The 14,993-nt window shown below is 46.1% G+C and overlaps 1 protein-coding gene across 1 annotated transcript in view; it reads right to left on the reverse strand.

Annotated features, from left to right (window-relative positions):
* Nucleotides 1-233: 233 nt before the first annotated feature.
* Nucleotides 234-14,993, reverse strand: part of LOC112219603 (inactive tyrosine-protein kinase PRAG1) — a 43,165-nt gene continuing 28,405 nt past the window's right edge. Inside the window, exons 5-7 of the mRNA XM_024380972.2 lie at nucleotides 6,213-6,979; nucleotides 3,075-3,356; nucleotides 234-2,862 (exon numbers count right to left, since the gene is read on the reverse strand). Coding sequence (XP_024236740.1) covers nucleotides 2,062-2,862; nucleotides 3,075-3,356; nucleotides 6,213-6,979 — 1,850 coding nt within the window. The 3' untranslated portion in view covers nucleotides 234-2,061. The remainder of the gene's footprint in view (nucleotides 2,863-3,074; nucleotides 3,357-6,212; nucleotides 6,980-14,993) is intronic.

The following is a 14,993-nucleotide window of genomic DNA, read 5'->3' on the forward strand; positions in this document are numbered from 1 at the left end:
CCTTCCTCCTCTGAGGAGCCTCCACTGACTGCTTGGTACCACATTTGTACCATTTTGTACAAATGGGCTTTCACATTTTCCTTACAGCTCCCTGACTCAGGCATTCGAGCCTTTTTTTTCTCCATTTCATTAGCAGCTAAGGTCTTACAAAGTACCAGGCCATAATCAGCAGCACACTTATATCCATTCACAGGTTCCACCCATTGATTCAAAACAGAAAGACTGAGACGGAGTATGGTGTGAATGTGTGAAAACATTTACAATTTATTAATAGATGCAGGTGAGGCTCACAAATTCTGTTAATAACTTGTTAGTCATCAGAGAAGTGTAAATGTTCTAGTCCCATAATGATAACCGCAGTGGAATAGAACAGTATTTGGACTGTTTCCTTTGCAGCCCCAGGCCATATTTCTCATTGGAGAAAAAGCTAAGAAGTTAAAGTGTGTGTGGAAGCAGTCTGCTGCAGTGCACTGGCAAACGAGAGGAGACACAGCAAGCGCAACAGCAGAAGCATTAAAACATCAACCTCTAAAACAAACAAAGTAATAAAAAGGGAAAACCAATCACAGGTAGCTTCCCAAAATGGCACCCTATTCTCTAAATAGTGCACTACTTTGGACCAAAACCCTATATTGGCCCTAGTCAAAAGTAGTACACCATGTAGGTAATATAGTGTTATTTTGGACGTAACCAAAAAAACAAAAAGGCATTCCAGTGACTAATACAGGTTAAACAATTGGATATCATAAATACTTTCACTATGGATCTTATCCATTGCAATTATTAAGACCTGCTTGAGTGGGGCACAACAGTTGATCTACAATCTCTGTATGTACAAGTTATATCTGTCTCCAGACTAGTCTGTGAAATTCCAGTTTCACACATCGAAGAGGGTGTATAGGGGTTACGATTTACAATGAAGTTCTCAGTCACCATAACACATGGAGAACTAAAGGCACTCTAACAATTTTATAATATCGAAAACAACAATTGTAGATGATATTAAGGTAAGTATTGGCGTAAGTGGGGCCATAGCAGTGGTGGTTCTGGCCATCTTAACTAATGCAATACACACCGTATTAAGTGGCATTAGGCAGTACACATTTTGAATTGGTTCAGGTCAGACTAGTTCCATTCAGTCAAAACAGCTTTGCCTTTAAAATGGCTACCTCTCTAAAGACCAATACCCTTATTCCCCATATGGATTAACAAGGTGAGATGCAACATCATACCTTTACACTGAATAGTAAGCATCATTCTAGAACCTGTCGACTCCGTGTCAACACTTTTACTATATGTGCCATTGTAATATAGGCCAATGTAAATACTTGTGTGTGACCCTCTATTTACATTTTGTAATAAGCAAATAAAAGTTAAATAGCTGCACAGGCACAATCAAACATTTATGTCAAGACTTGCTGGAGTGGACAGGGATGAAATACCATCGAGAGCTCTTACTATTTCAAAGGGCAATGGGTATCAAGAAGTCCTATTAATTAAGGACAACACAAGACCGTAACAGTTAGAATGTCTTGGCTCGACTGTTGTTCATTTGTACTTTGCATTATAGTAAGTGTAAATCTTTGTCTGATTTGCTCCATTCTGTGCAAGTCTCTTCTCACAGGGGCTGTGTTTGGGGTGGAGAGTGCAGAATGCTCAGTCTGGCCAGAGAGACCATTCCATGTTAGGCTGTTCTGTCCAGCCCTGGCCTGGCTGTGCTTTTGGACAATCTTCAGTGGTCTGCCTTAGTCCATACAGTAAACAAAACAGCAGTCTGTAAACTAGAACACATACAGTAGAAGCTGAATGGTCAGTCAGTGATGCCTTGCTTTCATGCATGTAGTTGTAAAGGAGGCAGGCAGGCAGCAGGTTCACATTGTATTTTCGTATATCCTCCGTGACAGATACAGGGAAACCCAAGGCATTGGTTCATTGTCTCTACACATTGTCCACAAACTCGCCCCAATCCTAAAACTATCCAATCTTTTCAGATCTCATGGAGTGCCTAGGGAGCTCGGGGTTGCTTTGGGATTCAGACAGTTTGTCCAGTCAGTGTTTCAGTCATTTGAGTGAGTAGAGCAGTTCAGCAGTATGACACAGGGACAGAGGGTGAGCGGCGCTGAAGTACTGACAACACAGCCAGTCCTCCAACTCTGCGTTCCTCTCCGGCTCCAGAGACCTCTCAGCAAACTTCATCATCAGCAGGGCTCTCTTCACGTCCAGCCAGTTGAGGAGGCCCTCGTGGCATGGCCCTTCTCCGGGGCCCAGCCTGTCTCGGTTCCCCCACCGCTGCTGCTCCATCAGGTCCCTCCGGGGGCCCCACAGTAGGCTCTGCAGCACCCGCTTGGCCTCCTGGATGTGGATGCGTTTCATTGGGTCTGGCTGGAGGAGCAGCCGGGTTAGTCTCTGGAGCCCAGTGGAGTAGAGGGAGACTGGAGGAATGGGGGGCAGGTCCTCACAGTTGTAGTCCTGTTCTTTCAGTTTTGGGCTCACCTCGAATGGGTTGGGCTGGTGGAGCAGCTCGTAGATCAGGATTCCCGTTTGGAACTCGTCGAATTTCCGGTACTGGGCGGCCGACACGATTTCCGGGGCCAGGCGGGCGTGGTCGCGTTTAATGCGGGGATCATTGGCAGCGGAATCCTCAGTGTTTCGCTGCTTGGCCTTGGCGAAGCTGGCGATGACCAGGCGGGGGAGGTGCTTCTGGTCGTAGGGGGCATTGGGGTTGGCCTGCAGGGGGCGACGGTGAGGGATCAGGAGAAGGTTCTCCAGACAGAGGTCGCGGTGTGTGACCCCGTGCTCCTTTAGGTGCTCCAGACCGTTGCACAGCTGCAGCAGGAGGAAGCAGACCCGCCGTTCGTACACCTAGATAAAAACAACATTTCAATAGTAGAACGCTATTCATCAGAAATCACGAAGCTCTGTACATCAAAACAAGATTATTTTTAAAGGCTGAAAGCTTAAAGCAAAAATGAAGAAAGTTATGAGTGTCCCAAATGGCACCATATTCCCTATATAGTGCACTACTTTTGACCAGGGGCCTAGGGTGCCATTTGAGACGCAGACAGACAACTGACCTCTGGCTGAGCCTGGTGGAAGGACGCCCACTCCTTCACGAAGTCTGCCGTACTCTGCTGTGGCACCTCCTGGGTGATAACCACCACGCGTTCCTTGTCCCCCTGCGTGGGGTTGGGCCCGAGGGGCAGTGAAGCCTCATCAGGGGGGAGCATGCTCTGGGGGACGCAGGCGATGAAGTGACCACAGTCCTGCTGGAGGTTGAAGTGGGGCGGGAGGGTTTGCTGGACAGACAAGCCGTAGAGGTGACCCTGCTTGGCTTCAGAGGTCTGGCTCTTACAGATCTGGAGGGAGAGAGAGAAACATACTGGTTATAGTTAGGTAGAGAATGGAGGAGGGGAGAGTCAACGACATGATGTGGAGAGAATTAGGAAAATGTCTGCCTGGCACTTTCAGAGAACAGAGTGGAGGAGGAAGAGACTGCTTAGACCACAATGTGCATAGTGGAGAAAATACTTGAATTACATTGATAGACAAGAGTCAAAGCCCTGATGTGGACAGAATGTGGAAATACTTCAGTTATATTGAAGCAGTTGTATACTATCTCTGCATCCAGAATGAAATCTCGCCTGTGTGCTTGCACGCTACTCGTCTGTCACAAGAGACTTTGCAAGAGTCTTTCCCCTTATTGTACTACTACAAGTAGAGACATTAACACATTCTCTACTTGCACTTGGTGTGATTTAGTATTCTCACTCGCTGTCACCAAGCTTTAAATCCTGCATTCATTCCGATCTTGTTTTCAAGCAGACAAACACTGGTACACTTATGGCAGCTATGATGAATGAGTTTCATCATGTACAATACGTGAAAAGCCAAACACTGTGTGTTGCATCCCAAATTGCACCTTATTCCCTATATAGTGCACTACTTTTGACCAGAGTCCTATAGACCCTAGTCAAAAGTAGTGCACTATATTGGGAATAGGGTAAGCTCTGATATGACATAGGGTACTTCCCAAATTGCATCCAATTCCCATATATAGTGCAATACTTTTGACCAGGGCCCATAGGGAAATGTAGTGGACTATATAAGGAATAGGGTGTTATTTGGGACGGTCTGATGATTAATATGAAGGCTGGATTATTTCATACACTGTGTGTGTGTGAGAGAGAGGGGATCTTTGATATATGTGTGTGTGTGTGTCTGTGTGTGTGTACAGGCCTTGACAACAGGCGTGTGTATAACTGTAAATCCTGGCTGGCATGAAAAGATTAATGGACACAGAGACATTAGGAAAGACTATGCAGAGCCTCTGCAGCAAACCTCCCTTAACACACAGGGCCCTGCTCTGGATTTACACGTTGCTAATGACTTTGGGACAAAGGTCAGTCAGAATGAATGCAGAGCAGCACACCCTCCTCCCTCCACGGCAGGCTACAGTACATTCCCTGGAGGAACACTAGAATGGTGGGACCTTCCTTCTCTTCCCTCAGAGAACAAACTAAATCTGTCCCAAATGGCACCCTATCTCCTATATGGTCAAAAGTAGTGCACTACGTAGGGAATAACATGCCATTTGGTACATACACAAAGTGAAGGGGCTGTGGCTCCCTCTGGTTCTCTAAACAGTCAAAAAGCTTGTTAAGGGGTCGGCTTACTTCATTGGACAGGTTTTATTGTTTAGCGAGCTAGTCTTTAACAAGGTAGGAAGATGACCTTGATTGATGAGTAGAACTTACACAGTCCAATCACAGGGGAGTCTGAACATACACAATCCAATCAGAGAGGAGTTTGAGGGCCTCCCGGGTGGCGCTGTGGTTAAGGGTGCTGTACTGCAGCGCCAGCTGTGCCACCAGAGACTCTGGGTTTGCGCCCAGGCTCTGTCGTAACCGACCGCGACCGGGAGGCCAGTGGGGCGACGCACAATTGGCCTTGTGTCGTCCGGGTTAGGGAAGGTTTGGCCGGGAGGGAAATCCTTGTCTCATCGCGCACCAGCGACTCCTGTGGCGGGCCGGGTGCAGTGCGCGCTAGCCAAGGTTGCCAGGTGCACAGTGATTCCTCCGACACATTGGTGCGGCTGGTTTCCGGGTTGGATGGCGCTGTGTTAAGAAGCAGTGCTGCTTGGTTGGGTTGTGTATCGGAGGACGCGTGACTTTCAACCTTCGTCTTTCCCGAGCCCGTACGGGAGTTGTAGCGATCAGACAAGATAGTAGCTACTAAAAACAATTGGATACCACGAAATTGGTGAGAAAAAGGGGTAAAATAAAAATAAAAATGGAGTTTGAATTTAAACTACAGATTAGAAAGAACCTCTTCTCACGGTAATTATGTCTCTCACCCACACACACACATCCTCGCCACATGCTTGTTTATAATTCCACACGTCCTCGCCACATGCTTGTGTATAATTCCACACGTCCTCGCCACATGCTTGTTTATAATTCCACACATCCTCGCCACATGCTTGTTTATAATTCCACACACCCTCGCCACATGCTTGTTTATAATTCCACACGTCCTCGCCACATGCTTGTTTATAATTCCACACACCCTCGCCACATGCTTGTTTATAATTCCACACACCCTCGCCACATGCTTGTTTATAATTCCACACACCCTCGCCACATGCTTGTGTATAATTCCACACACCCTGCGCCACATGCTTGTTTATAATTCCACACACCCTCGCCACATGCTTGTTTATAATTCCACACATCCTCGCCACATGCTTGTTTATAATTCCACACGTCCTCGCCACATGCTTGTTTATAATTCCACACGTCCTCGCCACATGCTTGTTTATAATTCCACACGTCCTCGCCACATGCTTGTGTATAATTCCACACATCCTCGCCACATGCTTGTTTATAATTCCACACGTCCCCCCCCCTCTAAATATATTCTCAGCCTTGTTGTTTTGTCTTTCAGACTTATTATAAACATTAAACACCAGAGTCCTCGATAGCAAAACATTTTGATTGTCAAGCACCACATGCTTGGCCCCCAAAACAATCCCACTTTGAAACTCAAGAACACAGATAGACATATCTCCCTAGGGAAAGCGTTCTTCTGACCTAAAAGGGGCCTAGATAAAGGTTAACTAAGAAAGTTTGTATTCAGTTACCTTGACTGTGTGTGTAGTGTAAAACTTGAGAACACAGAGAGCTATGGAGATGAAAGGTATCTAATGTTGTCACCTTGACAGCGTAGGAGTTAGATGGGTCGGAGGCGCAGGCAGCAGAGTAGTACACAGCATCGCCTGCATTACAGCTGGCTTTGTTACAGGTCAGTTTGAACAGGGACCAGTTGCTCTCATCAAAGCGCAGCGTGTTCTTCTGACTGCGGGTGAAGTGGTCCTCACATTTCAGAGCCAGGCGCCGCAACGACTCAGCGTACAGGCCTCCCAGCTTAGAGTAGATGCCCTCTCTACTGTCTATGTTACTGAGCAGGGTCTGCAGCTGCAGGCTAGAGCCGTGGCTGGGCCCGGAGGCTGAGAGGTGAGGGCCGCTGAGCTGGGGGGAGGAGGAGGAGGTGATGCTGCCCCGGCTGTGTCCTCCGAGTCGACCACGTACTTTCAGGGGTTCGTCCAGGGTCCGGGAGTGCAGGGGGCGACCCGGAGGGCCATGACAGCGCTCTAGGGATTCGGAGGAGTAGAGGGGACGGGGGTCGACAGGGGAGGATGGGAGGCTGGACAGGGATGGTACGTCTGGACGAGATGCGTTGCTTTCGGAACCACCGGTGAAGGGGAGGCGGGGGAAGGCCCAGAACAGGGGTTTCCCGGCTGCGCTGTCAGGGGCGGAGACAGTGCGGTTCACCATCTTCTTCTCGGGGAGAGGCGGTGGCTGCAGCTGGTTGGAAAGGTTGTTGCTAGGGAACGGGTCAGGGTGAGGAGACATTGGAGAGGAGTCCATGGGGCTTCTGGGAAATGGGGAGGCGCACGACAGACGAGGGGCATCGTGGGAACCTGTAGAGAGCGAGAGAGAAGTCATCAGTATTCATGTTGATATTGGATATCACACAGAGACAGGCTACAGGCACAAGATAAAATATTACATTTGAAGCACATTTACATTTTTTTTATATACTGAATTTACTTAAACACTGGAGAACTACTAGTACCAGCAGCATCAACACTTCTCTGATCAAACAGTTGCCGAATCCATATACATATAAAAAACATTTGATCAAAACATCTCACACTAGAAAACAACTCTGAGCTGACTTCTCTGAAGCGCGTGTGTGTGTGTGTGTGTGTGTGTGTGTGTGTGTGTGTGTGTGTGTGTGTGTGTGTGTGTGTGTGTGTGTGTGTGTGTGTGGTGTATGTAAGAACCCAAGCTGAGCCATAAGGGAGACTGGGCATCTATCACACCACTATCAGAATTTTTTTATCTGAAATCGCAAGCACCCACTAACGTGTCATTTCTGCAGATTCTAAGTGTTTGCGCTAGTAATGTATCAATATTTGTCTATGAAATGACCAATGAACATATAGCACAACTTTGGATTCAAATGATCAAATGATTTTGATCGTTTTGAGGTTTTTACTGAGTAAGCCTCTCTTCTCCTCTTGCTTTGGCAAAGCAGTGCTGCTCGCCAAAAGGGTTTGCTGTCCTGATAATGGAATGATAATTCGGAAAGTATTCGACCCCTTGACCTTTTCCACATTTTGTTATGTTACAGCCTTATTCTATCCCCCTCATCAATCTACACACAAGACCCTACAATGACCAAGCTTAAACAGGTTTTTAGAGAAAACATTTTTGGAAATATCACATAAGTATTGGTGAAGCACCCAATTTCTAGTTACAGTCTTGCCCCATCACTGCAACCCCCATACGGACTCGTAAGAGGCGAAGGTCAAGAGCCATGCGTCCTCCGAAACACAACCCAGCCACACTGCTTTTTGACACAGTACCCAGAAGCCAGTCCACCAATGTGTCTGAGGAAACACCGTACACCTCGCGACTTTGTCAGTGTGCAGTATGCCCGGCTCGCCACAGGAGTCGCTAGAGCCTGATTGAACAACAACATCTCTGTCGACCAAACCCTCCCCTTATCTGGACGACACTGGGCCAATTGTGGCTGGGCCACTCAAGGACATTCAGAGACTTGTCCTGAAACCACTCCTGCGTTGTCTTGGCTGTGTGCTTAGGGTCATTATCCTGTTGAAAGGTGAACCTTTGCCCCAGTCTGAGGTCATGAACACTCTGGAGCAGGTTTTCATCTAGGATCTCTCTGTACTTTGCTTCGTTCATCTTTCCCTTGATCCTGACTAGTCTCCCAGCCCCTGCCGCTAAAAAACATCCCCACAGCACGATGCTACCACCACCATGTTTCACAGCAAGGATGGTGCCAGGTTTCAAGCCTTAGTGTTCCATCTTGGTTTCATCAGACCAGAGAATCTTGTTTCTCATGGTCTGAGAGTCCTTTAGGTGCCTTTTGGCAAACCAATTGGGCTTTCATGTGTCTTTTACTGACGAGTGGCTTCCGTGTGGCCACTCTACCATAAAAGCCTGATTGGTGGAGTGCTGCAGAGATGGTTGTCCTTCTACAAGGCTCTCCCATCTCCACAGAGGAACTCTTGAGCTCTGTCAGAGTGACCACCGGGTTCTTGGTCACCTCCCTGACCAAGGGCCTTCTCCCTCGATTGCTCAGTTTGCCTGGGTGGCCAGCTCTAGGGAGTCTTGGAGGTTCCAAACTTCTTCCATTTAAAAATGATGGAGGCAACTGCGTTCTTGGGGACCTTCAATGCTGCAGAAATGTTTTAGTACCCTTCCCCAGATCTATGCCTCGACACAATCCTGTCTTGGAGCTCTACGGACTATTTCTGTTTTTATATATATATATATATATACATATACAGGTGTACCTTTCCAATCAATTGAATTTACCAAAGGTGGACTCCAATGAAGTTGTAGAAACATCAAGGATAATCAACAGAAGCAGGATGCACTTGAGCTCAATTGAGCTCAAAACGTTTTTGCTTTCTCATTATGGAGTATTGTGTGCAGATTGAGTTTTTATTTTTTATTAAATCCATTAAAGAATAAGACTAATGTAACAATGTGGAAAAAGTAAAAGTGGTCTGAATACTTTCTGAATACACTGACTGTGTAAAGCAAAACTATCCAAACTATTGCTGATGGTGAACCTGAACAATCAAAATAAAATCGAACGCAAGCCTCGATCTACAGGTAGGCTATAGCCAGATCCGAGTTGTGTCTCTAGTAGCTTAATTCTATTCTGGTAAAACACCATTTTCAACAGCACATTTGATAACAATAAGCTTGAAAATGATATTGGTTGTCAATCAACTAATAAAGCCTAATATTGTGCAAGCCATTTTACAAGCATTTGAATGCTGAAGGTGCCCCGCAGCTACAAGATCAGAAATAGACCTCTCTTCGGGCAGTGCGCGAAGCTGGGCACAGTGTGCAGTTTCACTAGGCTACTGGTATTCCCTGGGGTTGTTCGGCACGCAAAGGGACTATCAACGCATTTATAAGAGCGGTATTTTCAGAAGGTAGAAAGAAAGTTATTTGAGAAGAAAGAAAAAAAACTAGCCGACGATTCGTCACCTTTGAATTGATTTTCTGACTGATGCATGCTAGATCTGGATTGGATTGGGGTCCCGATCTTAAACATTTGAACTAGGAACCAATGCGTATTAGTGAATCGTTACATGCCCAGTATGAGCAATAGGGAGAGTGAGGAGAGCGACTAACTGCCGCTAGTCGTTACTGTTGAACTAGGAGCCTACCGCCTCAGGCGCCTGTATTGATTCTTATAATTGGAGCTTTGTGTCCTTGTGCCTCCCTCACCCAGAATGCTATAAATATATAGTACATTACCAATACAGCACATTACCCCTCACCCACAAACCTACAGTACATTAACCCTAACCCATAAACCTATAGTACGTTTTCCATAAACATACCGCACATTATCCATATGTAACAGATTGCATTCTGTTCTGCCCCGAGTGGGAATTAAACTAGCGATCTTCTGCCCAGCAACTCAAAGCCAACCATCTTAGCCAACAGAGCAAGCTACATTATCCCTCACCCATAGACCTAGAGTAAATTACCCGTCACCCATAAACCTACATTAAAGTACATTATCCACAACAGCATCTGCCTGGATGACTTTGGCTAGCTGTACCCATCCTATCACTGTGTCTAAGTGTCTCTCCCTTATAACGTCTAACATCTTAGTCACATTTCATCTATTCAAAGTTCCCTGAGAGGGCGTAGTGAGGGAGTTCAATATGATGATCAACATGTCTGCTGTGCTATACCATTAGGAAATGGTGAATTAAAGAGTACAATATAAAGAATGTGAACCTCCACAGTCTAACCCAGAGAGATGGGTAAGTGTGTGCTTGTTGACAGAAAGGCTGCTTCTCAAATGGCACCCTATTCCCTACAAAGTGCACTACTTTTGACCAGACCAGACCAGGCTCTGGTCAAAAGTAGTGAACACCGTAGGAAATAGAGTCATAGAGTCACATTTTTAACACTGACTAAATGAGTGAGTTTCCAGAGCGGAAATCTAAAGGAAAGATGGCATGTCTGCATGGAGCAGCAAAAGCCCGTATTTTCCTCCTTATCAAAGTCCCATAATTATCTCTTCAAACACTTCCCAGGAAGTGAGGCAATTACATACTGTCTGGAAGTGTCCCAAATGGCGCCATATTCCTTTTGAGTGCATTACTTTTGCCAGGAGACCTGTGGTCATAAGTAGTGCACTACATAGAGAACGAGGTGCCATTTGGGTTGCATCCCCTGGGCTTATATGGAGAGACGAAGACAGTGACGCCAGACAAGAGTGATGGTGCGTCAGACCTCAGCCAGCAGTGTGCAGGGTTAGACACACGCACACACTCACTTGCACTCAAACACTGATTCAATCTGTCTGTCTATCTGGGAAAAGTATATTTCAAAACTAAGGCTGGTCACACAGACAGAGAGACAGGCACACACACAAGGACAGAGAAATGAACGCTGGACTTCTGCTACTATAACCTCATATCTGCAGTAGCCTTTTCCTCTTCTGATTGTTCTCTCAATCTCAACCTAGTTAGATGGCTTCCTTCTAGTATGTGGTGCCACAAATGGAAAACAAGTGAAGCCGTTTTTCCTAATCAGGTAACATGGTATAAAGGGCAAGATTTCCCCCAGGACCAACTCTTGGGCACAATTATTTTACATTATTGCAAGAGGCTGCAATTTTCTCCTTCCTTTGACACTCCGTTAATACAACAACAACAAAAGACTACGGTACCTCCTCCAATAAGATGCGCTAGACTCTGTTCATTCACTCTCTACAGACGCAGGATCTTAAATGCAGGAAATGAAACATTTGTAGTGTAGTTGAGATTTACACTTTGAAATTTCAGACTTGATTTTCCCTTACGAAAAATGTATCAACCCCTACAAAAATGTCCATTTAATTATAATCCGCATAATAATTCACATTTCCTTTTGCGGCAGGATTAATTTCCTGCTGTAGCAAACTGTAGATCCTACGTCTGCACATGCACAGAGGATGCTGACCAATCACAAGCGAACTCTCTCACTCTCTGCATGGCTTGTGCATGCTGGCCAATCACAAGTGTCCCTCAAATCAAATCAAATTTATTTGTCACATACACATGGTTAGCAGATGTTAATGCGAGTGAAGCGAAATGCTTGTGCTTCTAGACAATGCAGTAATAACCAACAAGTAATCTAACTAACAATTCCAAAACTACTGTCTTATACACAGTGTAAGGGGATAAAGAATATGTACATAAGGATATATGAATGAGTGATGGTACAGAGCAGCATAGGCAAGATACAGTAGATGGTATCAAGTACAGTATATACATATGAGATGAGTATGTAAACAAAGTGGCATAGTTAAAGTGGCTAGTGATACATGTATTACATCAGGATTTATTTATTTATTTTACCTTTATTTAACCAGGTAGGCAAGTTGAGAACAAGTTCTCATTTACAATTGCGACCTGGCCAAGATAAAGCAAAGCAGTTCGACAGATACAACGACACAGAGTTACACATGGAGTAAAACAAACATACAGTCAATAATACAGTATAAACAAGTCTATATACAATGTGAGCAAATGAGGTGAGAAGGGAGGTAAAGGCAAAAAAGGCCATGGTGGCAAAGTAAATACAATATAGCAAGTAAAACACTGGAATGGTAGTTTTGCAATGGAAGAATGTGCAAAGTAGAAATAAAAATAATGGGGTGCAAAGGAGCAAAATAAATAAATAAATAAAAATTAAATACAGTTGGGAAAGAGGTAGTTGTTTGGGCTAAATTATAGGTGGGCTATGTACAGGTGCAGTAATCTGTGAGCTGCTCTGACAGTTGGTGCTTAAAGCTAGTGAGGGAGATAAGTGTTTCCAGTTTCAGAGATTTTTGTAGTTCGTTCCAGTCATTGGCAGCAGAGAACTGGAAGGAGAGGCGGCCAAAGAAAGAATTGGTTTTGGGGGTGACTAGAGAGATATACCTGCTGGAGCGTGTGCTACAGGTGGGAGATGCTATAGTGACCAGCGAGCTGAGATAAGGGGGGACTTTACCTAGCAGGGTCTTGTAGATGACATGGAGCCAGTGGGTTTGGCGACGAGTATGAAGCGAGGGCCAGCCAACGAGAGCGTACAGGTCGCAATGGTGGGTAGTATATGGGGCTTTGGTGACAAAACGGATTGCACTGTGATAGACTGCATCCAATTTGTTGAGTAGGGTATTGGAGGCTATTTTGTAAATGACATCGCCAAAGTCGAGGATTGGTAGGATGGTCAGTTTTACAAGGGTATGTTTGGCAGCATGAGTGAAGGATGCTTTGTTGCGAAATAGGAAGCCAATTCTAGATTTAACTTTGGATTGGAGATGTTTGATATGGGTCTGGAAGGAGAGTTTACAGTCTAACCAGACACCTAAGTATTTGTAGTTGTCCACGTATTCTAAGTCAGAGCCGTCCAGAGTAGTGATGTTGGACAGGTGGGTAGGTGCAGGTAGCGATCGGTTGAAGAGCATGCATTTAGTTTTACTTGTATTTAAGAGCAATTGGAGGCCACGGAAGGAGAGTTGTATGGCATTGAAGCTTGCCTGGAGGGTGTCCAAAGAAGGGCCGGAAGTATACAGAATGGTGTCGTCTGCGTAGAGGTGGATCAGAGACTCACCAGCAGCAAGAGCGACCTCATTGATGTATACAGAGAAGAGAGTCGGTCCAATAATTGAACCCTGTGGCACCCCCATAGAGACTGCCAGAGGTCCGGACAGCAGACCCTCCAATTTGACACACTGAACTCTATCAGAGAAGTAGTTGGTGAACCAGGCGAGGCAATCATTTGAGAAACCAAGGCTGTCGAGTCTGCCGATGAGGATGTGGTGATTGACAGAGTCGAAAGCCTTGGCCAGATCAATGAATACGGCTGCACAGTAATGTTTCTTATCGATGGCGGTTAAGATATCGTTTAGGACCTTGAGCGTGGCTGAGGTGCACCCATGACCAGCTCTGAAACCAGATTGCATAGCAGAGAAGGTATGGTGAGATTCGAAATGGTTGGTAATCTGTTTGTTGACTTGGCTTTCGAAGACCTTAGAAAGGCACGGTAGGATAGATATAGGTCTGTAGCAGTTTGGGTCAAGAGTGTCTCCCCCTTTGAAGAGGGGGATGACCGCAGCTGCTTTCCAATCTTTGGGAATCTCAGACGACACGAAAGAGAGGTTGAACAGGCTAGTAATAGGGGTGGCAACAATTTCGGCAGATAATTTTAGAAAGAAAGGGTCCAGATTGTCTAGCCCGGCTGATTTGTAGGGGTCCAGATTTTGCAGCTCTTTCAGAACATCAGCTGAATGGATTTGGGAGAAGGAGAAATGGGGAAGGCTTGGGCGAGTTGCTGTTGGGGGGGGGTGCAGTCGATGATACGTATGCATATGAGATTAATAATGTAGGGTAAGTAACATTATATAAGGTAGCATTGTTTAAAGTGGCTAGTGATATATTTACATCATTTCCCATCAATTCCCATTATTAAAGTGGCTGGAGTTGAGTCAGTGTCAGTGTCAGTGTGTTGGCAGCAGCCACTCAATGTTAGTGGTGGCTGTTTAACAGTCTGATGGCCTTGAGATAGAAGCTGTTTTTCAGTCTCTCGGCCCCAGCTTTGATGCACCTGTATTGACCTCGCCTTCTGGATGATAGCGGGGTGAACAGGCAGTGGCTCGGGTGGTTGATGTCCTTGATTATCTTTATGGCCTTCCTGTAACATCGGGTGGTGTAGGTGTCCTGGAGGGCAGGTAGTTTGCCCCCGGTGATGCGTTGTGCAGACCTCACTACCCTCTGGAGAGCCTTACGGTTGTGGGCGGAGCAGTTGCCGTACCAGGCGGTGATACAGCCCGCCAGGATGCTCTCGATTGTGCATCTGTAGAAGTTTGTGAGTGCTTTTGGTGACAAGCCGAATTTCTTCAGCCTCCTGAGGTTGAAGAGGCGCCGCTGCGCCTTCTTCACGATGCTGTCTGTGTGAGTGGACCAATTCAGTTTGTCTGTGATGTGTATGCCGAGGAACTTAAAACTTGCTACCCTCTCCACTACTGTTCCATCGATGTGGATCGGGGGGTGTTCCCTCTGCTGTTTCCTGAAGTCCACAATCATCTCCTTAGTTTTGTTGACGTTGAGTGTGAGGTTATTTTCCTGACACCACACTCCGAGGGCCCTCACCTCCTCCCTGTAGGCCGTCTCGTCGTTGTTGGTAATCAAGCCTACCACTGTTGTGTCGTCCGCAAACTTGATGATTGAGTTGGAGGCGTGCGTGGCCACGCAGTCGTGGGTAAACAGGGAGTACAGGAGAGGGCTCAGAACGCATCCTTGTGGGGCCCCAGTGTTGAGGATCAGCGGGGTGAAGATGTTGTTGCCTACCCTCACCACCTGGGGGCGGCCCGTCAGGAAGTCCAGTACCCAGTTGCACAGG

The sequence above is a fragment of the Oncorhynchus tshawytscha genome, linkage group LG20, assembly GCF_018296145.1.
Source record: "Oncorhynchus tshawytscha isolate Ot180627B linkage group LG20, Otsh_v2.0, whole genome shotgun sequence".
Taxonomy (NCBI): Eukaryota; Metazoa; Chordata; class Actinopteri; order Salmoniformes; family Salmonidae; genus Oncorhynchus; species Oncorhynchus tshawytscha.